The sequence below is a fragment of the Hyla sarda genome, chromosome 5 (assembly GCF_029499605.1).
Source record: "Hyla sarda isolate aHylSar1 chromosome 5, aHylSar1.hap1, whole genome shotgun sequence".
Classification (NCBI taxonomy): Eukaryota; Metazoa; Chordata; class Amphibia; order Anura; family Hylidae; genus Hyla; species Hyla sarda.
Window position 1 is genome coordinate 212,666,897 of NC_079193.1, and position 27,803 is coordinate 212,694,699.

The 27,803-nt window shown below is 43.1% G+C and overlaps 1 protein-coding gene across 1 annotated transcript in view; it reads right to left on the reverse strand.

The window, feature by feature from the left end:
* PXDC1 (PX domain containing 1) overlaps nt 1-27,803 on the reverse strand; it is a 106,724-nt gene that overhangs the window by 14,888 nt on the left and 64,033 nt on the right. The window contains exon 4 of the mRNA XM_056518474.1: nt 11,784-11,895. Coding sequence (XP_056374449.1) covers nt 11,784-11,895 — 112 coding nt within the window. The remainder of the gene's footprint in view (nt 1-11,783; nt 11,896-27,803) is intronic.

A 27,803-nucleotide genomic window follows, 5' to 3' on the forward strand; every position in this document is an offset into this window, starting at 1 on the left:
TAAGTTTTAATAACTCTGGGATGCTTTTACTTTTCATTCTGATTCCGAGAATGTTTTTTCTTGACATATTCTACTTTATGTTAGTGGTAAATTTTTGTCGATACTTGCATCATTTCTTGGTGAAAAATTCCCAAATTTTATTTGCATTTTTTTAAATTGCATTTTACTTTGAAGCTCTGCTTGTAAGGAAAAGAGACATATCAAATAAATAATATTGATTTGCCTATACAATATGACTACTTTATGTTTGCATCATAAAGTTGACATGTTTTTACTTTTAGAAAACATCAGAGGGCTTTAAAGGGGTACTCTGGTGCTTACACATCTTATCCCCTATCCAAAGGATAGGGGATAAGATTCCTGACCACGGGAGTCCCGCCGCTGGGGACCCCCGTGATCTTGCACGTGGCACCCCGTTTGTAATCAGTCCCTGGAGCGTGTTCGCTCTGGGTCTGATTACGGGGTATCACAGGGCGGGCGGCGTGTGACGTCACGCCTGCGCCCCCGTGTGACATCACGCTCTGCCCCTCAATGAAAGCCTACGGGAGGGGGCGTGATAGCTGTCATGCCCCCTCCCATAGGCTTGCATTGAGGGACGGAGCGTGACGTCACACGGGGGCGCAGGCGTGACGTCACACGCCACCCGCCCTGTGATCGCCCGTAATCAGACCCGGAGCAAACACGCTACGGGGACTGATTACAAACGGGGTGCTGCGTGCAAGATCACGGGGGTCCCCAGCGGCGGGACTCCCGTGGTCAGGAATCTTATCCCCTATCCTTTGGATAGGGGATAAGATGTCTAAGCACCGGAGTACCCCTTTAAAGTTCAGCAGCCCTTTTTCAATTTTTCACAAAATTTTCAAAATTGGAATTTTTCAAGGACCAGTTCAGTTTTAAAGTGGATTTGAAGGTCCTTCATATTAAAAATACCCCATAAATGACCCCATTATAAAAACTGCACTCCTCAAAGTATTCAAAATGACATTCAGTAAGTGTGTTAACCCTTTAGGTGTTTCACAGGAATAGCAGCAAAGTGAAGCAGAGAATTCAAAATCTTAATTTTTTACACTTGCGTGTTCTTGTAGACCCAGTTTTAGAATTTTTACAAGGGGTATAAGGAGAGAAATCACCCTAAAATTTGTAACCCATTACTCTCGAGTAAGGAAATATCTCATATGTGGATGTAAAGTGCTCTGTGGGTGCAGTAGAGGGCTCAGAAGGGAAGGAGCGACAGTGGGATTTTGGAGAGTGAATTTTTCTGAAATGGTTTTTGGGGGGCATGTCACATGAAGCCTCTATGGTGCCAGAACAGCAAAAAAAAAAAACACATGGCATACTATTTTGGAAACTTCACCTCTCAAGGAACGTAACAAGGGGCACAGTGAGCCTTAACACTCAACAGGTGTTTGACGACTTTTCGTTAAAGTTGGATGTGTAAATGAAATATTTTTCTTTCACTAAGATGCAGTTTTTTCGCCCAAATTAATTTTTTTTTACAAGGGGTAATAGGAGAAAATGCCCCCCAAATTTGCAACCCGACTTCTTCTGAGTATGGAAATACCCCATATGTGGACGTCAAGTGCTCTGCTGGTGCACTACAATGCTCAGAAGAGAAGGAGCGCCATTGAGCTTTTGGAGAGAGAATTTCGTTGGAATAGAAGTTAGGGGCCTTGTGCGTTTACAAAGCCCCCATAGTGCCAGAACAATGGACCCCCCCCCACATGTTACCCCATTTTGGAAACTACAACCCTCACATTTACACCCCACTGGCGTTTGACAGATCTTTGGAACAGTGGGCTGTGCAAATGAAAAATAAAATTTTTCATTTTCAGTGACCACTGTTCCAAAAATCGGTCAGACTCCTGTGGGGCGCAAATGCTCACTGAGCCCCTTATTACATTCTGTGAGGTGTGTAGTTTCCAAAATGGGGACACATGTGGGGGGGGGGGGGGGGGTCCATTGTTCTGGCACTATGGGGGCTTTGTAAACACACGTGGCCTTCAATTCCAGACAAATTTTCTCTCCAAAATCCCAATGGCGCTCCTTCTCTTCTGAGCATTGCAGTTCGCCTGCATAGCACTTTACATCCACATATGGGGTATGTTCTTACTCAGAAGAAATGGGGTTACATATTTTGGCTGGCATTTTCTTTTATTTTCCCTTGTGAAAATGAAAAATTTAGGGTAACACCAGCATTTTAGTTAAAAAAAATATATTTTTTCATTTTCCCATCCAACTTTAAGGAAAATTCGTCAAACACCTGTGGGGTGTTAAGGCTCACTATACCCCTTGTTACGTTCTGTGAGGGGTGTCGTTTCCAAAATGGGGTCACACGTGGGTATTTATTTTTTGCATTTATGTCAGAACCACTGTAAAATCATCCATGGTGAGTTTACGGTGAGTTTCCCACTAGGAGTTTGCGCTGCGGTGGAAAATTTGCCTCAGCTCAAACTTGAAGCAGGAAACTCACTGTAAACCCGCCCGTGTGAATGTACCCTGTAAACCTGCAAACCTCCAGCTGTTGCAAAACTACAACTCCTAGCATGCACTGACAGACCGTGCATACTGGGAGTTGTACAACAGCTGAAGGCACACAGGCTGGAAAACCTTCAGTTAGGTTCTGTTACCTAACTCAGTATTCTCCAACCAGTGTGGCTCCAGCTGTTGCAAAACTACAACTCCCAGCATGTACTGATCGCCGAATGGCATGCTGGAAGATGTAGTTATGCAACAGCTGGAGGTACGCAACTACAACTCCCAGCATGGCGAGACAGCTGTTTGCTGTTCGTGCATGCTGGGAGTTGTAGTTTTACAAGATTTAAAAGCCACAGTTTAGAGACCACTGCACAGTGATCTCCAAACTGTAACCCTCCAGCTGTTGCAAAACTACAAATCCCAGCAGGCCCAAACAGCTGTTTCGGCATGCTTGGAGTTGTAGTTTTGCAACATCTGGAGGGCTACAGTTTAGAGACCACTGTATAGTGGTCTCCAAACTGTAGCCCTCCAGATGTTGCTAGTCAACAACTCACCGGCTTCCGTAGGATCGTGTACCAGGGAGCAGCATCTCATCGCCGCCCGCCGATGGTAGGTGACCTCCGGAGCCGGTCACCACCGGTTCCCCCGATCTGCCCAGACAACAGTCGGTGGGCAGAGTGGGGAACCGAACTTTAACCCCCCCACGCCCCGATCTGCTATTAGTTGGTCGCTTCTGACTGACCAATAGCAGGGATAGGAGGGGTTTGCACCCCTGCCATCTCACTCCTATCCCTTCAGGGGGATCGGGGGTGTCTTGGACACCCCCGATCCCCCTTATTTATCGGGTCACCGGAGACCTGTATGACCCCGAATTGCTGCAGATCGCCGGTCTGAATTGACCGACATGGGGGGCCTCAGGACCCCCCCCCAAGGGGTTTGCACGGGATGACAACTGAATTATTTCAGCAGGCATCCCCATTCGGTCCCCACCCGATGCGCGGCGGGGAACAGAATTCCCATGGGCGTACAGGTATGCCCTGGGTCCTTAAGTACCAAGGAGCCAGGGCATACCCATACACCCTGGATCCTTAAGGGGTTAAAAAAAACAAATTTTTGTATACCATATTTGGGAATTCTGAGTTCATAGAAGAGGTCTATCGCTCAGGAGGACCTCTCCTGTCCTAAAAATTTATAAAAGTCATTGATGTGAATGAAAACTGTGTAATCCTTGATTCCACCTGCGGTGGCACTGTAGGGCTACTGAACCCCTACCGGTATATTCAGGTTTTTCCACAGATAAGAGCTGATTCCTCAAAGTCCCAGCATGGGGGAAACTTTGTTTTCAGCTTTTTGTCAATGGACCTTTTGCCCAAAACGGAGAACTGACATTTTACACAATATCTACCAGTGATGTCATTCATCATTTCAGTTATGAAACTAGTGAGAAAAAAACATAATTTTTTTATAACTTATAAACACACCCAGCATTTCAGGACACAGGACACAGCACTGGAACAAGAAAACATAATGTAAGAAAAAACTTCCCTGAAGTATTTAAGTGCCAAAATTCTTAATGGGGCAACATGCTGAGGACTTGTTGGCACCTACTGTATATTCAGGATCCAAGGATTTAATTTTGCACAGTGGCCAAGTAAACATATTTTCTCCAGACCCACTCTCATTTTTTTCCATCAGTAACACAACTCAAGTTAACTTAGAGCAGAAATGCTCAGTATGATGTCAAGGAGTCAAATAACATTTAAAGAATGTCCTGAGTGCATCAAAGAGGTGACCTGTTGTTGATCAGGTGCCACTGGCACAGAGTACTGCCATGTCTCCTGCTGTGCGAGGCACATAACCCCTTTCTGTAGCATGTAGTGCTGAAAGTAATTACACCAATCAATTTGCTACATTGTAATCAGACAGCCAGCAGGTGTAGGGAATAACATTAAGCTAGTAATGCTTGGAGTGATGAGAGGCCTCATCAAGAGTAGTACCAGACACAAATCACTTATACAGCAAGTGCGTCTAGCTTCTATGGTAATCTTACCCTGTCTGTCACATGATGTTTATCATCTAATGTTGGGGTCTAAACCAGATTGTCTTGGCTTAGAATCTCATACCTGGCTGCTTTGTGTCTATCATAGTCTAGTCTTTTAATGCAGTAGAAAAGATATTCAGTATGCATGCAGTACTGATCAGCAATGTTTAGGTAGGGGCATGCCCAGGAATAGAGTATGCATGCAGTACTGATCAGCAATGTTTAGGTAGGGTCATGCCCAGGAATAGAGTATGCATGCAGTACTGATCAGCAATGTTTAGGTAGGGGCATGCCCAGGAATAGAGTATGCATGCAGTACTGATCAGCAATGTTTAGGTAGGGGCATGCCCAGGAATAGAGTATGCATGCAGTACTGATCAGCAATGTTTAGGTAGGGGCATGCCCAGGAATAGAGTATGCATGCAGTACTGATCAGCAATGTTTAGGTAGGGGCATGCCCAGGAATAGAGTATGCATGCAGTACTGATCAGCAATGTTTAGGTAGGGGCATGCCCAGGAATAGAGTATGCATGCAGTACTGATCAGCAATGTTTAGGTAGGGGCATGCCCAGGAATAGAGTATGCATGCAGTACTGATCAGCAATGTTTAGGTAGGGGCATGCCCAGGAATAGAGTATGCATGCAGTACTGATCAGCAATGTTTAGGTAGGGGCATGCCCAGGAATAGAGTATGCATGCAGTACTGATCAGCAATGTTTAGGTAGGGGCATGCCCAGGAATAGAGTATGCATGCAGTACTGATCAGCAATGTTTAGGTAGGGGCATGCCCAGGAATAGAGTATGCATGCAGTACTGATCAGCAATGTTTAGGTAGGGGCATGCCCAGGAATAGAGTATGCATGCAGTACTGATCAGCAATGTTTAGGTAGGGGCATGCCCAGGAATAGAGTATGCATGCAGTACTGATCAGCAATGTTTAGGTAGGGGCATGCCCAGGAATAGAGTATGCATGCAGTACTGATCAGCAATGTTTAGGTAGGGGCACGTTCGGGTATTGACTGTGTTAAATTAGATTTAATACATGTATCATGAAAAACACTAATGATGTAAATGGTAAACACAGTTACCTTTCCCAAGAGCATGAATCTGCACAATGTTACAATAATGATCATGGTTTTCCCCAAGGATTTTTCTGCAAAATGATCTAATTATGAAATATACAGGTCTTGAGACCTTCAAAAGCTATCTAAGACATGATGGTAAAATAGGTAGTTACCAGATATTTTTGCTCTCTGACCAATAAAATAGTAACATGGCAGGGTCACTGTCTCATGACACTGTATTCACTTATTTTGTTAGGGAAAGAAATTGGTTGGTAAGATAGAGTGCTGCTGACGCATTTACAGCTGAGACAGTCCTTACATTCGAGGGCACTCCAGGCAGATCACAGATCACTACAGATCACAATTCCCTGGACCTCTCTGAGTATGACAAAAGGATAGAAGTGGAGAAAATTCTGCGGTGGTTCTGCTACTTGGGATTCACAAATGGAGTCAAAGTCCAAGTAAAAAGTAACAGTGTATTTTTATTAAACACATGAAACTTTTACAGTATAGTGCAAAATACGTTTCGAGGGTAAACTCCCTCTTTTTCAATTGCTTAAAAGATCATCTGATGTATGGACATACAGTGGATGTTTAAACAACATGTATTTCGAGCACCAAAAAAAGGGGTCAGCGGTCAAAATGGCCGGTACGGAGTATCGGAGTCCTAAGAGTTAAAAAGCGCTTTCAATATGTTTACAATAAAATATGCAAAATAAATGGTAATGTCTGGATGTGGTGGTTAAAAAATGAAATTGTTAATAATACATGGGTGTTTTTGCTTATTTTCTGTAACATATTGTAGCCGAGGATTGGATGTTTATCTCTGGAAATAAGGCTTGAAGTCCACAGTAGGATTTTAATAATTCATAATCAGCTAGGTTTACTAATTCTATGGTGGCACGGGGTGTTTTACTCCCTGTGGATCACATGGTCTGTCAGCAACCAATGGCCGTTTCTTGGGGTGGGTTTCAAATTAGTTCATAAAGATAGATCGCGCTGTTTCACTCATGTATAGGAGCGACTAAAAGGCGCAGGGTTCTCCGGTGTGATGTTTAGATCATGGTCTGTAAGTGACTAATAGGGATTTACTGGGGTTCGTTTCAAACAGCTCTGGTTAAGTAAGCCCGTCGATTTTTTGCCGTCTGTTATTGGTTCATGAAGATAACAAATAGGCTTGTTTCCTTAGGAAGCCAAATGGACCAATCACAGTGATACCTACTGAAACGCTATGTATAGCGGAGAATTTAAACTATAATGTAATGTTCAGGGTATTTGGTGGTTTGAAGTGACTGATGGAATAAAGATGCAGAAAAAGATAGATACATCTAATAGGTCCGACATGAATGTTTTATTAAATGGTGTATTCAATATATTAATTTAATCCCATCGGAATTAGCATTTTCAGCTTGAAGATCCAGTCGTTTTCTCTTCTGCATAGTTGTGTATATCTTCTATTGCTGGTTGTGGGAATGTGTTCTATTGGTACTACAGAGAAATCAGAAAAATCACAATTGTGTTTGGTGGATGTGTGCCTCGACACGCTATGGAGCTGATAACCATTTTTCACTTTGGAACAATGTTTGTTCAGTCTGGCACTCAGCATCTGGATGGTTCTTCCAATATACTGGATACCACAAGGGCATTCCAGTAAATATATCACATATGAGGATTTGCAAGACATCAAACTTCTGATCTTGTAGGATTCCCCTGTGATCTTTGATGCAAATTCTTTGCAGTGGTTTTTTATGTTGCAACAGCACTTGCAATTTGTTGTGCAGCATTTGAAGGGTCCCCCTATTCCATCGCTTAACGTGCTGGGCTTCTTAATGGTTTTCAGCTTGCTTTGGAGCCAGGATACTCTTGAAAGGTTTATTGCTCCTAAATGTGGCTTGCGGTTGTGCAAGGAGTAAATCCACCCCCCATGTGAATGTACAGGGTACATTCACGTGGGCAGGGATTTACAGCGAGTTTCTCACTGCAAGTTTGAGATGCAGCAAATTTTCCGCTGCAGCTAAAACTCCCAGCGGGAAACTCGCTGTCATACCCCGCCACCATGTGAATGTACCCTAAAAACACTACACTACACAAATTAAAGAGTAAAATACTACACATACACATACCCCTACACAGTCCCCTCCCCAATAAAAATTAAAAACATCTGGTACGGCACTATTTTCAAAAAGGAGCCTCCAGCTGTTGCAAAACTACAACTCCCAATATTACCGGACAGCCATTGACTGTCCAAGCATGCTGGGAGTTTTGCAACAGCTGGAGGCACCCTGTTTGGGAATCACTGGCGTAAAATACCCCTATGCAAAACCCTAATTTAGGCCTCAAATGCGCATGGTGCTCTCTCACTTTGGAGCCCTGTCGTATTTCAAGGCAACAGATTAGTGCCACATATGGGGTACTTCCGTACTCGGGAGAAATTGCCTACCACATTTTGGGGGGCTTTTTCTCCTTTTACCACTTATGAAAAGGTAAAGTTAGGGTCTACTCCAGCATGTTATTGTAATTTTTTTTTATTTTTTACACTAACTTGCTGGTGTTTTACAAGAGGTAAAAGGAAAAAAAGACGCCCTAAATTTGTAACGCAATTTCTCCTGAGTATGGAAATACCCCATATGTGGACGTCAAGTGCTCTGCTGGCGCACTACAAAGCTCAGAAGAGAAGGAGTCACATTTGGCTTTTTGAAAGCAAATTTAGCTGAAATGGTTTTTGGGGGGCATGTCGCATTTAGGAAGCTCCTATGGTCCAATACCAGCAAAAAATATAAAACACATGGCATACTATTTTGGAAACTACACCCTTCAAGGCACGTAAAATGCATTTTTTCCCCCAAATTTACTATTTTTACAAGAGAGGTTACTCAGAAGAAATGGGGTTTCAAATTTTGGGGGGCATTTTCTCCTCTAACCTCTTGTAAAAATAGTACATTTCGGGAAAAAACTGCATTTTACGTGCCTTGAGAGGTGTAGTATTCAAAATAGTATGCCATGTGCTTTTTTTTTATTTCTTGCTGTGAAAGGAGCTTCTTAAATGCGACATGCATTTCAGCAAAATTTGCTTACAAAAAGCCAAATGTGAATCCTTCTCTTCTGAGCATTGTAGTGCGCCAGCTGAGCACTTGACGTCCACACATGGGGTATTTCCATACTTAGAAGAAATAGGGTAACAAATTTTGGGGGCTTCCAAAATGTGACATGCCCCCTAAAAACCATTTCAGAAAAATTCACTCTCCAAAATCCCATTGTCGCTCCTTTGCTTCTGAGCCTTCTAGTGCACCCACAGAGCACTTTACGTTCACATATAAGGTATTTCCTTACTCGTGAGAAATTGGGTTACACATTTTGGTGGGCATTTTCTCCTTTAACCCCTAGTAAAAATTCCAAAACTGGGTCTACAAGAACATGTTAGTGTAAAAAATTGAGATTTTGAATTTTCTCCTTCACTTGCTGCTATTCCTGTGAAACACCTAAAGGGTTAACAAACATTCTGAATATCACTTTGTATACTTTGAGAGGTGCAGTTTTTATATTGGTGTCATTTATGGGGTATTTCTAATATGAAGACCCTTCAAATCCACTTCAAATCTGAACTGGTCCCTGAAAAATTCTGATTTTGAAAAAATGTGAAAAATTTGAAAATTGCTGCTGAATTTAAAGCCCTCTGATGTCTTCCAAAAGTAAAAACACGTCAACTTTATAATGCAAACATGAAGTAGACATATTGGCCCTCATTTACTATTCTAAACCCGACTTCTTTTGTCGGGTTTTTTTGTCGCATCTTTGTCTGCGCCATGTCTGCGACATGATGCGACATTTTTTCCCGACGGACCCGATGTGGATTCTCCCAAACCCGAAAAAGGGGCGTAACCCGACATTTCTGAGCTTTCCCATGTATTTATAAAGGTTTCCAACCCGAATTTGTTGAATTGTTGTGGATTTTTTCCCGACAGCTCAGAGGAGTTGGAAACCAAAACCAACAAAACGCACGTGCGACAAACAAGATGCGACATAATAATAAATACCAGGGGAAAAAAGCAGTCGGGTAAGAAAGCAAGATAGACTTACAACCCGATTTTCTAAGTAAATGAGGGCCATTGTGTATGTGGATCAATATAGAATTCATTTGGTATGTCTAGAGAGAGCTTCAAAGTTAGAAAAATGCAACATTTTCGACGTAAAAGTATCGGCGAAAATGTACCACTATGATAAAGTAGAATGTGTCATGAAAAAACAATCTCGGAATCAAATTCATAAATAAAAGCCTCCCAGTGTTATTAATGCTTAAAGTGACAGTGGTCAGATGTGCAAAAAATGCTCTCTTTCTTAAGGCTAAAATGGGCTTGGTCCTTAAAGGAAAACTGTCAGATATTTTCTCACGTACTATCCACAGGTACTGATGGATAGTGCGGGAGACGCTGATTCCAACGAGCCCAGATCCGCCCGGCCGTTCACCCGCAATTTTAGTTTTAATCTATGTGTATATTCAGCTGTAACTGGCACGGGCAGGGCTTCTGCAGCTTAACTGGCACTGACGTCAGCGCCACTTATGAATACTCATCCCCCTCCCTCCAGTTAGGAGCGGCGAAGAGAGGGAGAACTGGAGGGAGGGGGGGATGAATATTCATAAGCGGCGCTGATGTCAGTGCCAGTTAAGCTGCAGAAGCCCCGCCCGTGCCAGTTACAGCAAGATTTCCACATATAATAAAACTACAATTGCTGGCAAACTGCCGGGCGGATCCGGGAAAGGTAGGGCTCGTTGGAATCAGCGTCTCCCGCACTATCCATCAATACCTGTGGATAGTGCGGGGAGAAAATATCTGACAGTTTTCCTTTAAGGGGTTAATACCCTGAACATTACATTATAGTTAAAATTCTCCGCTGTACGTAGCGTTTCAGTAGGCATCACTGTGATTGGTCCATTCGGCTTCCTAAGGAAACGAGCCTATTTGTTATCTTCATGAACCAATAATGGAGGGCAAAGAATCGACGGGCTTGCTTACTAACTAGCTGTTTGAAACGAACCACGGGGAAATCCCTATTGGTCGTTCACAGACCATGTGATCTAAACATCACACCAGAGAACCTCGCACCTTTTGGTTGCTCCTGTACATGGGTGAAACAGCACGATCCATCTTTATGAACTAATTTGAATCCCACCCCAAGAAACTGCCATTGGTTGCTGACAGACCATGTGATCCACATGGTGTAAAACACCCCGTGCCACCACAGAATTTGACGTCACACTAGTAAACCTAGCTGATTGGTCGCTCCTGTTTATGAATGATTCAGCTAGACATTTCAAAACAAATCCTACTGTGGACTTCAAGCCTTATTTCCAGAGCCAAACATCCAAGCCTCGGCTGCAATATGTTACAGAAATTAAGAAAAAACACCCATGTATTATTAACAATTACATTTTTTAACCACCACATCCAGACATTACCATTTATTTTGAGTATTTTACAGTAAACATTATATTGAAAGCGCTTTTAACTCTTAGGACTTTGGTACTCCGTACCGCCCATTTTGACCCCTTTTTTTGGCACTCGTAATATATGTTATTTAAACCTCCACTGTATGTCCATACATTAGATGATCTTTAATTGAAAAAGAGGGAGTTTACCCTCGAAACGCGTCTTGCAGTATCCTGTAAAAGTTTCATGTGTTTAATAAAAAATACACTGCTATTTTTTATGGACTTTGACTCCATTTGTGAATCCCAAGTGGTAGCGCCACCGCAGAATTTTTCCCACTTCTATTCGCTTGTCTCACTACCGACTCCAGAGAAGAGACAGGACCGACCCTGCAGGCTGCAGGCCGAGACTCCACAACTTAACCCTGCAAGAAGGGGTGATACGGATGAACCAAGGTTCACTTAAGGTGAGCATATTTTCAGTTAAAGGGCACTCCGAGATCTTTAGCCCACGGAATTACCTGAGGAGCAGTCCTCCTTTTTTTTCTCTTCGTATATATCCTTATGATAAAAGGAAGCTTGGACTTTAGCTGGAAATTTGTGATAGAAGAAAACGTTTTAATGTTGTTCGTCAATGTCAGGCCAATAGCCATTTTCTTCTTTTGTGAAATAAGTGCCCACGTCAATGTAAGTTCACTGCTTTGGACTTGGTAATAATACACATCTTGGACAGGAGACAAAAATCTGAATATATTTTATTGCTATCAGGCATACTCACAAATTATCTGTTGAGTCTACATCCAAGTCGGGATCTTTCACATGTGGAAGACTGTGATCGATGACTATTGTTTCTGTATTTGCTAAACAAAACCCATTGGAACGCATTATTTCTGAAACACAATAAGAACAAAAATTAAGACATTAGATTACTCTTCCCAATTACTATGTACATGCCCATTTGGTATTGCATTGAGCACCTTCAATTGCTATAATTGTTGTACTGTACTTACATACTAATGTATACATGATACACACATACATACATAGAGGCTACTCCTCTGAATTTATAATGCTATTATCTTTCACATTTGCTATGGAATTAGCTCCTATTACGATTAATATACCTAGATTAAAAGTGGGAAATGCTGTAACTGGCTAGCTATAAAAAAAGATGAGGATGATTATAACAAGGGGCCACCATTCTCAAGTATCACATTTAGTTCCTGGCACTTCTCACAGTAGTAGCAGAAATTTATAAAGTCATAAGAAATGTACAAAATTAAATAGTCCATTTTCCATATTTGCCACTGCTTTCTCTTCTACCTAAATGAAGAAGGGTCTTACTCCTAACAGCAGCCTGCACGTTGATGCCACTGTGGGGATGGATTAAATTATGGTCACTTGGTATCCTGTATCATCCATATCACATCAAATTATATACAAGATGGACAAATGACTGTAGACCTGGAAGTGATCTACACCACTGCTGTGGCCAGAAGCCAGGCATTAAGAACATAAATGGAAAACAACCCAAAAAGTAGTGTCCATTTTTTAGTTGGACAAGCAGGGTTCTGTCCAGCCTCCTGGCTTGTCAATCAGCCTGCTATGTGAGCAGGGGTCTTGTCACAGAACCTCGCTGCACAGATCCCTGATTTTTCTCACTACACAGGGCCCTGCTTGTCCTCACTACACAGAGCCCTGCTTGTCCTCACTACACAGAGCCCTGCTTGTCCTCACTACACAGAGCCCTGCTTGTCCTCACTACACAGAGCCCTGCTTGTCCTCAGTGTACATGGCCCTGCTTGTCCTCACTACACAGAGCCCTGCTTGTCCTCAGTGTACAGAGCCCTGCTTGTCCTCAGTGCACAGAGCCCTGCTTGTCCTCAGTGCACAGAGCCCTGCTTGTCCTCAGTGCACAGAGCCCTGCTTGTCCTCAGTGCACAGAGCCCTGCTTGTCCTCAGTGCACAGAGCCCTGCTTGTTCTAAGTGTACAGAGCCCTGCTTGCCCTCAGTGCACAAAGCCCTGTTGTCCTCAGTGCATAGAGTCCTGCTTGTCCTAGGTGCACAGAGCCCTACTTGCCCTCACTACACAGAGCCCTGATTGTTCTCAGTGTACAGAGCCCTGTTTGTCCTCACTACGCAGAGCCCTGCTTGTCCTCAGTGCACAGAGCCCTGCTTGTCCTCAGTGCACAGAGCCCTGCATGTCCTCAGTGCACAGAGCCCTGCGTGTCCTCAGTGCACAGAGCCCTGCTTGTCCTCAGTGCACAGAGCCCTGCTTGTCCTCAGTGCACAGAGCCCTGCTTGTCCTCAGTGCACAGAGCCCTGCTTGTTCTCAGTGTACAGAGCCCTGCTTGCCCTCAGTGCACAAAGCCCTGTTGTCCTCAGTGCATAGAGTCCTGCTTGTCCTAGGTGCACAGAGCCCTACTTGCCCTCACTACACAGAGCCCTGATTGTCCTCAGTGTACAGAGCCCTGCTTGTCCTCAGTGCACAGAGCCCTGCTTGTCCTCACTACGCAGAGCCCTGCTTGTCCTCACTACACAGAGCCCTGCTTGTCCTCACTACACAGAGCCCTGCTTGTCCTCAGTGTACATGGCCCTGCTTGTCCTCACTACACAGAGCCCTGCTTGTCCTCAGTGCACAGAGCCCTGCTTGTCCTCAGTGCACAGAGCCCTGCTTGTCCTCAGTGTACAGAGCCCTGTTTGTTCTCAGTGTACAGAGCCCTGTTTGTCCTCACTGCGCAGAGCCCTGCTTGTCCTCAGAGCCCTGCTTGTCCTCAGTGTACAGAGCCCTGCATGTCCTCAGTGCAGAGCCCTGCATGTCCTCAGTGCACAGAGCCCTGCATGTCCTCAGTGCACAGAGCTCTGCGTGTCCTCAGTGCACAGAGCCCTGCGTGTCCTCAGTGCACAGAGCCCTGCGTGTCCTCAGTGCACAGAGCCCCGCTTGTCCTCAGTGCACAGAGCCCTGCTTGTCCTCAGTGCACAGAGCCCTGCTTGTCCTCAGTGCACATAGCCCTGCTTGTTCTCAGTGTACAGAGCCCTGCTTGTCCTCAGTGCACAAAGCCCTGTTGTCCTCAGTGCATAGAGTCCTGCTTGTCCTAGGTGCACAGCGCCCTACTTGCCCTCACTACACAGAGCCCTGATTGTGCTCAGTGTACATAGCCCTGCTTGTCCTCAGTGTACAGAGCCCTGCTTGTCCTCACTACGCAGAGCCCTGCTTGTCCTCACTACGCAGAGCCTTGCTTATCCTCACTACGCAGAGCCCTGCTTGTCCGCAGTGCACAGAGCTCCGCTTGTCCTCAGTGTACAGTGCCCTGCTTGTCCTCAGTGTACAGAGCCCCGCTTGTCCTCACTATACAGAGCCCTTCTTGTCCTCACTACACAGAGCCCTGCTTGTCCTCACTACACAGAGCCCTGCTTGTCCTCAGTGTACAGAGCCCTGCTTGTCCTCGGTGCACAGAGCCCTGTTTGTCCTCCTGCACAGAACCCTGCTTGTCCTCGGTGCACAGAGCCCTGTTTGTCCACTCACACTTTCTGTATTTGGTTTCTTTACAGAGACACAAAGGCAATAGCTGTAGGGACAAAACCACATTTATTAACAAATGTATATTACGAATATACATATAATGTTATTTTCTACATTATATAAAATGTTTCTTGCTAATGACAGGTACAAAGTTCCCCCTTTGACTCAGGTTTACTTTCTTGGTTTCGTAATCACAGATTACGTAATGAGTCTATTGTAATGGGTAAATCCAGTCAACTCTTACACCCCGTTCTATAAGATTCTCTTTATGACTCATACATGTCTGCATTTTATTAAATATGGTCAGACTGGATAAAGAATCCAGATGCTATGAAATTTAACAACCATCTCTAAGCTGCTAGAAAGAGTGAGGGACAGTTGACGGGTGTGATTACACGGATGTTCTTGTGTTGTTACCTGCTACAGACTGTTGTTGTTGTAGTTAATGTCAGGCCGCACCTTGTTCTACTTTAAATATCCATGCAATACCCAGGCCACCGTTACTAGCTTCTTGAGCTGGTCATGGGTGTGCCTTCTACTTTTAATTTTTTAACATATGTTTAAAAAAAATTTAATATACAGAAAATGTAGGGTAAGACAGAGGAACCCAACAAACAAAAGTCATTTAACAATGTGGAGAGTCTGGACACAGATAATAGCTTGACATTAAATAGAACTTAAGCAAAGGAACAGAGAATACACAAGAATGAAGACCACACAAGACTTAAAAGGGTACTCCAATGGAAAACCTTAAAGGACAAGTCTCATGTTCAAAAACGTATCCCCTATCGCTGTTTGGAGCCCCGCTGTTTGCCTGAAGCGGAGGCTGTTACGCCCCCTCCATATAGCTCTATGGGAGAGCCGAAGACTGCCGAACGGCTCTCCCATAGAACTATATGGAAGGGGCGTGGTGGCTCCTGCTTTGGGTGGGGGATGTGATGCACTCCTGTGCTTGCGTACCGGGGCTCCAAACAGGAGATCGTGGGGGCCCCAGCGCTCGGACCCCACCCCCGCGGTCTAAAACATATCCCCTGATAGGGGATACGTTTCTGACCATGAGACTTGTTCTTTCATCCTTCCAGTACTTATCAGCTGCTGTATGCTCCAGAGGAAGTGCTTTTCTTTTTTAATTTATTTTCTGTCTGTCCACAGTGCTCTCTGCTGACACCTCTGTCCATGTCAGGAACTGTCCAGAGAAGGAGAGGTTTGCTATGGGGATTTTCTCCTACTCTTGACAGGGGTTAAGATTTTTAAATAGAAATCATTTAGAAATCTGTTTAACTTTCTGGCACCAGTTGATTTAAAAAAAAATTGTTTTTCCACCAGAGTACCCCTTTAAAGAAGGGAAAGAGCCTTCATCCTAACCACTGCAAACATAAGCGCAAATTTACTGTGCAACCGAAAAAAAAGAGCATTGACTAAAAGTAGAGAACCATTTTTACAGTAGTTGAAGGGGTCCCAGCACATCACACAAGGATCCCTAACTATAATACTCGGTATATTGAAATTAGTAAACTATGTTTGCTTTTTCCTAAGCAGTGTGTGCCTTCTACTTTGTGCTGCAGGTGTACGTGTGACCTTGACATTACCGAATGTTACTTGTTTAATTGTTTTTTTTTTAAAATCTTTATGCAATTCATAAAAAATATCGGCTGGCATTTATCATTGTAGGTGTAAGTGAAGCATTTTTCTACACTTTTTTTTGTGTGCTGGTAATGTGTAGGAGAACCAAATTTATTAAATGGTCACAGAGTATTTGATAACTTTTTTAAAGGTCACATTTTCAGAAATTTCTCTCTTCACATAAACCAAAAAGCTAAGCTAAGTCTGGGCTGGTGTAGTTTTAGAGACTTTTCAGTGGCTTCGTGCCTTTTTCACAAAAAGGCGCAGTTTATAAAACCGTGTTATTAACGGTGTATAATTTTATAATTAAAGGGGTATTCCAGGCCAAAACTTTTTTTTATATATCAACTGGCTCTGGAAAGTTAAACAGATTTTTAAATTAATTCGATTAAAAAATCTTAATCCTTCCAATAGTTATTAGCTTCTGAAGTTGAGTTGTTGTTTTCTGTCTAACTGCTCTCTGATGACTCACGTCCCGGGAGCTGTGCAGTTCCTATGGGGATATTTTCCCATCATGCACAGCTCCCGGGATGTGACATCATCAATGAGCAGTTAGACAGAAAACTTCAGAAGCTAATAACTATTGGAAGGATTAAGATTTTTTAATAGAAGTAATTTACAAATCTGTTTAACTTTCTTGAGCCAGTTGAGATATATATATATATATATATATATATATATATATATATATAAAGTTTTTGCCTGGAATACCCCTTTAATTTAAATGAAGAGTCTATTGCACATTTACTTTCACAGACGATGAAAAGGAAAATCTTGACGTTACAATTTTACCATAGTAACTTTATTATTATTGTTTCTTATACATGAGCCATGTACAAGGGATTCAGAGTTTGAGCTGGGATCGTATGTGGAAAAAGGCAGATGTTGGAGGTTTGGCTTACTTACTCCACTGATAACAAATCTACCCAGTGATATAGGTATACAGAAGCTACAGATGCTAAATAGCCAGGTAACAGTGACAAAGAATTCCCAGTAGCAGATGAATACAATGTTTAGCACTTGCCAGAGGAGGCCAACATGACTTGTTTTTAGGCTACATTTCCAAGCAGGTTTTTTGGGCATTTTTTGGAAAACTGCCACAGCAGTTTTTGAGCCAAAGCCAGAAGTGTAATAAAGAGGAATAGGAAATATAAAGGAGGGATGTATATTTCTTATTCCTACTGAATCCACTTCTGACTTTGTCTCAAAAATTGCAAGGGCAGTTTCCCCCCCCCCAAAAAAAAAACGCAAGAAAAAACCCTGTGTGGAAACCTAGCCTTAAGGATGAAATGCTGTTTTAAAGGGGTTCTCCGGTGCTTACACATCTTTTCCCCTATCCAAAGGATAGGGGACAAGATACCTGATCGCGGGAGTCCCGCCGCTGGGGACTCCGGGGATCATGCACGCGGCACCCCATTTGTAATCAGTCCCCGGAGCGTGTTCGCTTCGGGACTGATTACAGGCGACCACCGGGCCAGCAGCGTGTGACGTCACGCCTCCACCCCGTGTGACGTCACGCTCCGCCCCTCAATGCAAGCCTACAGGAGGGGGCGTGACAACTATCACGGACGTCACACGCCGCCGGCCCGGTGGTCGCCTGTAATCAGTCCCGGAGCGAACACGCTCCGGGGACTGATTACAAACAGGGTGCCGCGTGCATGATCCCGGGGTCTCCAGCGGCGGGACTCCTGCGATCAGGCATCTTATCCACTATCCTTTGGATAGGGGAAAAGATGTGTAAGCACCGGAGTACCCCTTTAACCCCTTAAGGACCTAGGACGTATGGATACGCCCTGGCTTTCTGGTACTTAAGGACCCAGGACGTATCCATACGCCCGTGGGAATTTCGGGCCCTGCTGCGCGCCGGGCGGGGACCGGACCGGGATGCCTGCTAATATCGTTCAGCAGGCATCACGTGCAAATGCCGAGGGGGTCATCAGACCCCCCCGTGTCGGCGATCGCGGCAGATCGTTAGTGAATTCACACTAACGCTTTGCCGGGATTTCGGGAGATACAAGGTGATCGGGGGTGTACAATACACCCCCTATCACCCACTGTATCTATGGGGAGGTCGCGATTGTCCAGCCAATAGCAGCCGGCAGGGGAGGGGTTAACTGCATCTTCTTGCAGCTCTGCCCGTTAACTGAGTTCAATCAGCGGGCAAAGCTGCTCGAAGGTGCCCCTCTGTGCGATCAGAGCCCCCTCAGGGAAGAAGATCTGCAGGGACAGAGCAGGGAAAGAATACACTCCAGGGCAAGGTATGAATGAGTGTAAAAAAGTAAATTTTTCAGTGTGACCCGGGCCCTATTAGGGGTTCAGGGCGCTGCATTTGCCCCCCCATTTTTTTTTGTCCGCAATTTTTTTCCCTCCCTTATATAACGGTGTGTGATTTCTAATCACACACCGTTATATCTAATAGTTACACCAAGCACTCACTAAATACATCCCCTCCCCCCCCACCCCACACACACACATTTTGGGGCCTCGTGCTGCACATGGGCCTGGTCAAAAAGCCAAGTGTTTTTTTTTTTTACCTAACTCAGTGTTTCCCGACCGGTGTGCCTCCAGCTGTTGCAAACTACAACTCTCAGCAGTCACCGTACACCATGCACCGTACATGATGGGAGTTGTAGTTTTGCAACAGCTGGAGGCACACTGGTTGTGAACACTAAGTTAGGTCAGTCTGTCAGCGCATGCTGGGAGTTGTAGTTTTGCAACAGCTGGATGTCCCCCCCCCCCCAATGTGAACGTACAGGGTACACTCGCATGGGCGGAGGTTTACAGTAAGTATCCGGCTGCAAGTTTGAGCTGCGGCAAATTTTCTGCCGCAGCTCAAACTGCCAGCGAGAAACTACTGTGAACCCCCGCCCGTGTGACTGTATCCTAAAAACACTACACTACACTAACACAAAATAAAATAAAAAGTAAAAAACACTACATATACACATACCCCTACACAGCCCCCCTCCCCAATAAAAATGACAAATGTCTGGTACGCCACTGTTTCCAAAACGGAGCCTCCAGCTGTTGCAAAACAACAACTCCCAGTATTGTCGGACAGCCGTTGACTGTCCAGGCATGCTGGGAGTTTTGCAACAGCTGGAAGCACCCTGTTTGGGAATCACTGGCGTAGAATTCCCCTATGTCCACCCCTATGCAAGTCCCTAATTTAGGCCTCAAATGCGCATGGCGCTCTCTCACTTCGGAGCCCTGTCGTATTTCAAGGCAACAGTTTAGGGTCACATATGGGGTATCGCCGTACTCGGGAGAAATTGTGTTACAAATTTTGGGGGCTATTTTCTGCTTTTACCCTTATTAAAAATATAAAATTTTGGGGAAAACAAGCATTTTAGGTTAAAAAAATATTTTTTTTTACATATGCAAAAGTCGTGAAACACCTGTGGGGTATAAAGGTTCACTTAACCCCTTGTTACGTTCCCAGAGGGGTCTAGTTTCCAAAATGGTATGCCATGTGTTTTTTTTTTTTTGCTGTCCTGGCACCATAGGGGCTTCCTAAATGCGGCATGCCCCCAGAGCAAAATTTGCTTCCAAAAAGCCAAATGTGACTACTCCTCTTCTGAGACTTGTAGTGCGCCAGCAGAGCACTTTTCGCCCCCATATGGGGTGTTTTCTGAATCGGGAGAAATTGGGCTTCAAATTTTGAGGGGTATTTTCTGCTATTACCCTTTTTAAAAATGTAAAATTTTGGGGAAAACAAGCATTTTAGGTAAAAATTATTATTATTTTTTTTACATTTGCAAAAGTCGTGAAACACCTGTGTGGTATAAAGGCTCACTTTATCCCATGTTACATTCCCCGTGGGGTCTAGTTTCCAAAATGGAATGCCATGCGTTTTTTTTTTTTGCTGTTCTGGCATCATAGGGGCTTCCTAAATGCAACATGCCCCCCAAAAACCATTTCAGAAAAACGTTCTCTCCAAAATCCCCTTGTCGCTCCTTCCCTTCTGAGCCCTCTACTGTGCCCGCCGAACACTTTACATAGACATATGAGGTATTTGCTTACTCGAGAGAAATTGGGCTACAAACACAAGTAAAAATTTTCTCCTTTTACCACTTGCAAAAATTAAAAAATTGGGTCTACAAGAACATGCGAGTGTAAAAAATGAAGATTTTGAATTTTCTCCTTCACTTTGCTGCTATTCCTGTGAAACACCTAAAGGGTTAAAACACTGACTGAATGTCATTTTGAATACTTTGGGGGGTGTAGTTTTTATAATGGGGTCATTTATAGGGTATTTCTAATATGAAGACCCTTCAAATCCACTTCAAACCTGAACTGGTCCCTGAAAAATATCGAGTTTGAAAATTTTGTGAAAAATTGGAAAATTGCTGCTGAACTTTGAAGCCCTCTGGTGTCTTCCAAAAGTAAAAACACATCAATTTTATGATGCAAATATAAAGTAGACATATTGTATATGTGAATCAAAAATTTTTTTATTCGTAATATCCATTTTCCTTACAAGCAGAAAGCTTCAAAGTTAGAAAAATGCAAAATTTTCAAATTTTTCATCAAATTTACGGATTTTTCACCAAGAAAGGATGCAAGTTACCACAAAAATGTACCACTATGTTAAAGTAGAACATGTCACGATATAACTATCTCGGAATCAGAATGATAACTAAAAGCATTCCAGAGTTATTAATGTTTAAAGTGACAGTGGTCAGATGTGCAAAAAACGCTCTGGTCCTTAAGGCCAAAATGGGCTTGGTCCTGAAGGGGTTAAACCTGGTAAAGATAAACCTGTCAGCAGCCATCTAAAATGGGCCCCTGTACATATCCATAGTTTATAATCATTTTGTCTTTTTGTAAAAAGGCTGGGTTCCAGAGTGTTATAGCCGACAATGGTCAAACTAGACTTCCTGGCTGGCATTTATCATTGTGTTTACACTTTTTTTCCGTCTATATTTGGCGCTATTTTGACACTTTTGGTTTACACATTTCTGCTGATTTTGAGTTGTAAGGCGCAAAACCACAAAAAAGTCTCTAAAACTACACCAGACTTAGCTTAGCTTTTTGGTGTATGTGAAAAATGTAATTTCAGAAAATGTTTACCTGCGCAAAATTTATCAAATGCTATGTGACCATTTAAAAAATGTGGTCCTCCTACACATGACAAGCACACAAAAAAAAGAAAAACAACGCTTCACTTACACCTACAATGATAAAGGCCGGCCAGTATGTTTTAATTACTTCTAAACCTTTATCTTAGGAAACAGTCATAAATGTTCCCAAGACACCTTATTTGAATGTCTGGGACGCAGCAGTGACAAAGGCTCTCTGGACAGATCAGTTGTATTAATATGGAGATACTCACTAGAAAGATACATTCATGAATCTCTAATGCCATCTAGTGGTGAAGTCAAACAGCACCGCTATTATCCTATTCAAGGCCTCACAAACAAAATACCTATTTTTAAGAACCAGATACACACTGCATACAACAGCATATTGTGCTTTTTGTGAAAAAAAAATTATAAAAAAAAAGCTGTATTTTCAATAACATACCAATGGAAAGAATCAAAATGGAGAAGAGAAGACCAGCTCACCCCGCCCTGGACAGATGGAGCATGGATCCAGGTGCTGGACAACACACTCAAACAAATAGAACAAAGGATGATGGAATCCAGCTCTTGTGCAAATAAAATCCAAAATTTACTCCAATACGACAACACAGGAAGTTACAGCTTCAAGCGCAAAAAGCGCTCTTTTTGCGATTGAAACGCGTAACTTCCTGTGTTGTCATATTGGAATAAATGGAAAGAATCAGGAATGTTATAGCAAGTGAATTTGGTCTGTTCTATGCTTAAATTGTAAGGCAAAGTGGTGGGACCGTGACTAAAGACTCCGCTACATGGTCCAATTATTGAGTGAATGAGTGTTTGTAGGAATCCTTGTTCCCAATAATTGGCCTGTGTAAAAGGGGGAGGGGGGGGGGGCGATCAGCCGACAAACACGAAAATGCCCATTCACCGGCTGATCTCATCTTTTGTGCAGCCAATAAAATCGTTGTTATTGGCTGTACATCACCCTATGTAAACGTGTGATGTGCAGCCGACAATGATGAACTCAAAGTGTCTTAAGGAGAGAAGAACTTCAGTTATGAACTGGATGCATTTGATGATTCTTTTGCTTCATGAACTAGAATCTTGGACTATAACAGAGGTTGGGATCCATTTTTCCAGCAAGGGCCATTTGGATATAATAAATGCAACTGCTTTTCCGGGTGTGTGTCAGTCAGTCTGTGGACAACTTGCCCCTGTAGATAGTTTGTCCCTGTAGGTAGGACCCCCTTGAAGGTTGTTTTTCCCCTGTAAGTAGAACACCTCTGAAGGTAGCTTCGCCTGTAGGAAGGACCCCCTGAAGGTAGTTTTCCCCTTGTACGTAGGACCCCCTGAAGACTTAACAAAAAAACAAAACAAGAAAAACACTTGCCTTCTCGGCTCCTGACATTCACTGCTGTCTTCTGATCCCACTTCTGGGCACAGGCAGATTCTTTCTGCAGCTACTAGAGGGCAAGAGTGTCTCTACCTTCACACAATGAGGAGGAGACTCTAGAAGCCACAGGTATGACACTGCCTAAGGCCTAGAGAATTCACAGCCTGGGACACACTCAGGTACCTGTGGTGGAGCTAAGCCACAGACATCCAAGCACGTCCTGTTTCCATTTTCCTATATTGCTATGCTGCTGCACCTCAGTTAAAAAACAACTGGAGGGCCAGAGAAAATGATGATACGGCCTGCGGGCCAGTCGCTCCCCACCCTAAAGTAGGATTCAGAGAAAAAAAGCCATAAGCAAATCAACAGCAATGGCAGAAATGACTACAGTGAGCAAAAGAATAGACTAAATGGACAGGAGGTTAGTGAAATCAAGTCACGTGGCATGATAAAAGTACATCACATCGTATTTGGTAATGATGGGTAAAAATATGTGCAATGGAGAATAGAAAAAGAGCTACATTCTGTCTGCACTGAAGAAAATGCAAAGAACCCAACAAGCCTTATGATTTGGGCATGTATGCCAACAGATGATGGTGGTTGTCTTCATATAATTGCCATCACATTGGCACAATCCTGAGAAAACCTATAGGTCATTTGCCTTACAGTAAAATAAAACAAAACTGTAGGTTCATAGCAAAAGGCGTTGTTGTCCTTCCAGGAAGCTGACTTGAACATTATTTCTAGCAACCTTTGAAATCATTGGTGTCAGTGAGGCTCCCAGGAGATAAAAGGCTATAATATATTCCTGTGGTACACACTGATCATGACTGCAGGTATTTACAGCATAACTTTTTTCCTGCAGATAATTATATTCTACTTTTTGTACTAAATTCAGCATTTAATTCCCTTTCATGCAATATATAAATGGTTGCATTTAGTGAAACACGAGATTTTCTAGAAGTTTGCAAATTAGCAAAATTAATAAAAGTGTCTACAGAGATATAGGCACTTGTGGGTGGGGATATTTACAACTATACTGAGGTTCCGGCTCGTACAGGCCCACAGAGGAGCAGGTGAATAACCCCAGTGGTCCCCTCTTGTCACTCACTGTGTCTCTGTGGCTGACTGGCTGTGCCTGTGGCAAAATGACAAAATGTCAAGTCAACCTGCCACTTGTGCTCTGTGTCAGCATAGTGGCGGGACCTTCTTCTCCTTCCCTGGCCCCCATCCTTTACTCACAGTGATGCCAGAAATGCTCTCTTTAAACCCTCAGCCTGCAGCTCTTTTCTGCAGGCACATTTTTACCATACTATATTAGTTCCACAAAACATTATATGGTAAAATGAAAGACGCCATTAAAAAGTACAACTGATCCCGCAAAAAAGAGCCCACATATAGTTCTGTCAACAGAAATATCAAATGTAATTTTATATTTCAGTTAGTGCTCTTAGAAATAAAAGAAAAGAAAGAAAAGAGGAAAAATGTTAAATTAGTTGTAACATTAAGGGGTTAACCCCTTAAACATTAAGGGGTTAACCCCTTACCACACCTCAACAGTAACACAAAAGCCTTAGACAGTAAGTGCCCCATCGCTTATCATATGGTCATTGCCACTGTGCCTATTTGAACAATGATGGAAAGAGCATGCATTTATGTACATGAGACCAGAAAGTGATCAGGAAATATTGTTATTTACAGTAACTGTGGAGTGGCTCCCCACAATCTATTTCACTGGTGGGCCCTCAGCACGCTAGTCTGGCTATATCCCGTATAAGAGTACAGATTATTAGCATTAGGGTAAGCACCGCTGCCATTGTTGACCTATATCGGATGCAGGGCGTACCTGTACGTCCTGCGTCCGCTCCCATGATATAATGCGAACGGTAGCTAGGACCCGTGGCTAATAGCAGACGTCACCGATCGCGGTGACGTGCGCTATTAGCCCTTTAGACACAATGATCAAAGTTGATCGCTGTGTCTAAAGTAAAAGAATAAGCATTTATGGCTGCTCAGTCGGGCTGATCGGGACCACTGCGGTGAAACAGCAGTGTCCTGAACAGCTAGGATGCATTAGGAGGGTCCCTTACCTGCCTCCTGCGCGTCCGATTAGCGATTGATTGCTCCAATCCTGAGATCCAGGCTTGAGCAATCGACTGCCGATAACACTGATCAATGCAATGCTAACAAGGCATAACATTGATCAGTGCTGGCAATCAATGTACTGAAAGTTATAGCCCCCTATGGGGGTTATAACATTGCAAAAAAAAAAAAAAGTTAATTAATGTGACTTAACCCCTTCCCTTATAAAAGTTTGAATCAACCCCTTTTCCCATTTAAAAACAAAATACTATGTAAATAAAAATAAGCATATGTGGTATCGCCACGTGCGTAAATGTCCGAACTATAAAAATATATCATTAATTTAACCACACGGTCAATGGCGTACACTTAAAAAATTCCAAATCCAAAATGGCATATTTTTGGTGTCACAGCGAGCCCTCCGGTCCCCACCTCTGGACCGGAGCACCCGCTTCCTCTCCTCCTCTCCCCGGATCTACCGACCGGGAGCACGGGATTCCTTGTGTCAGGGACGCGGCTGCCGTGGCGGCTGGTCCCCGCTCACGCGCCGCGTCCCTGTCTAACTCACCCTGCACCTTGCTCCATACGCCCACTCACTCTGCTTCTCCGCGCGCGCGGCCCTGCTCTCTAGGGCGCACGCGCGCCGCCTTCTGTAAATTTAAAGGGCCAGCGAACCATTGATTGGTGCGCTGGCTAATTGTTCCCTGCTCCTTCCCCAAAAAAGTTACCTGCCCCTTCCTGTCCTTGCCGGATCTTTGTGCCCTAGTGCCTCTGAGAAAGCGTTCCATATTGTGTGTATTGCCTTGCCTGTTGCCGAACCCGTTGCTACCGCTTACTCGCCTTTGAACCCTTGCCGCCTACCCTGACCTCTGCTACGTCCGACTACGCTCCTGCCTGCTCCCTGTGTACCACGCCATATCAGCTGTCAGAGAGGTTGAGTTGCTAATGGAGGATACGACCTGGTGGTTACCGCTGCAGCAAGTCCATCCCGCCTTGCGGCGGGCTCTGGTGAAAACCAGTAACCACTTAGAACCGGTCCTCTGGTACAACCCGCGCCATCGCCTCTCTGGTCAAGAGGTTCCACTACCAGTCCTGCCGGTACGTGACATTTGGTCACTTTCTATACCAGAAAAAAATTAATAAAAAGCGATCAAAAAGTCTGATAAAAACAAGAACGATACCGATAAAAACTTCAGATCACGGCGCAAAAAATGAGCCCTCATACATCCCCATATAAGGAAAAATGTAAAAGTTATATAGAGGTGAGAACAGGACATTTTTAAACATATTAAGTTTCGTGCATGTAGTTATGATTTTTGACAGAAGTACGACAAAATCAAACCTATATAAGTAGGAAATCATTTTAAATCGTATGGACCTACAGAATAAAGAGAAGGTGTAATTTTTACCAAAAACGGAAGCCCCCAAAAGTTACGAAGTGGAGTTTTTTCTTCAATTTTACAGCATAATGATTTTTTTTTTGTTTCGACGTAGATTTTTCAGGTAAAATGACCGATGTTATCATTGAAGCACCGGAATTAAAACATAACTTTTACTTATGACCAATTAAAACTAAACTATACCCCTCGTGATATAAAATACAATAATATGCAAAGTATGCAACAATAGTACAAAATGGGTTCACCAATTAGTACAATACTAAGAAATAGATATATCTTAGTGGCAAAGTGTTGGGATTACTCTCAATATTATATCCACTAGATCCACCTAGCAACACCTTTAGTAATATAGCCCAGCTCCACAGAAAATAAAGTATACAATCTCAAAAAGACACATTTATTTCCATACCCAATGCATTTCATCCGATTGGTAATCGGGATCCTAACGAGTAACATTGGGACAAAACAGATCATTGACTTAAGAACCGTAGATAACAAAGTCACTGCTGGAACACATAAAGGAACCAAACCCTTTAGATACATCAGATAACGACATCCAGCAGTGAATTGAAGAGAGATTGCTCCCTATAGGAGCACTTACAGCACCCTGTGCCCGTGATGTAAGATGGAGGCCAACTCTGATGTCATTACAAAGTAGAATTGGTGGCTCAAAAAATAAGCCCTCATATGGATTTTTAGGTGGAAAATTGAAAGGGTTATGATTTTTAAAAGATAAGGAGAAAAAACTAAAATGCAAAAACTGAAAAACTGAAAAACGCTGAGTCCTTAAGGGGTTAAGGACCAAGCCCATTTTCACGTTAAGGACCAGGCCAATTTTATTTTTGCGTTTTAGTTTTTTCCTCCTCGTCTAAAATCCATAACTTTTTAATATTTTCATCTACAGACCCATATAAGGGCTTGTTTTTGCCTGACCAATTGTACTTTGTGATGACACAAATTTTTCCATAAAATGTAGGGCGAACCCCAAAAATTTTTTTTAAATGAAAACCACAATTTAGCAAATTTTGGAGGGTTTAGTTTTCACACTGTACACTTTATTCTGTGGGTCAATACGATTAAAATAATACCCATGGTTACATACTTTTCTATTATTGTATTGCCCTATTTTGACCACCTAATCTTTTTAATTTTTCTGTATATGGAGTGGTATGAGGGCTAATGTTTTGCACCATTGATACTACATTTGCTTATATGAAACTTTTAAATCACTTTTTATAATTTTTTTATGGAATAAAATGTGACAAAAAAGCTGAAATTTTGGACTTAATTTTTTTACTTTTACGTTGTTATTAACATTATATTTTGATAGTTCGGAGACATTTACGCACGTGGTGATACCAAATATGTTTATGAAAAAAAAAATTATGCTTTTTGTGGATAAAATTTGAAAAAGGAACAATTTCCATTTTTATTGGGGGAGGGGATTTTTCAAATAGTTTTTACTTTTTATTTTTAATTTTTTTTACTTTTGTTTTACACTTTTTATGTCCGCATAGGGGACTATCTATAGCAATCACTTGATTGCTAATAGTGTTCAGTGCTATGCATACGGCATAGCACTGATCAGTGTTATCATCAATCCTCTGCTCTGGTCTGCTCAATCTCAGACCAGAAGAGAAGACCCCAGGAGACGGCTGGAGGCAGGTGAGGGGACCTTCGGCTGCCATTTCAGATGATCGGATCCCCGCGGCTG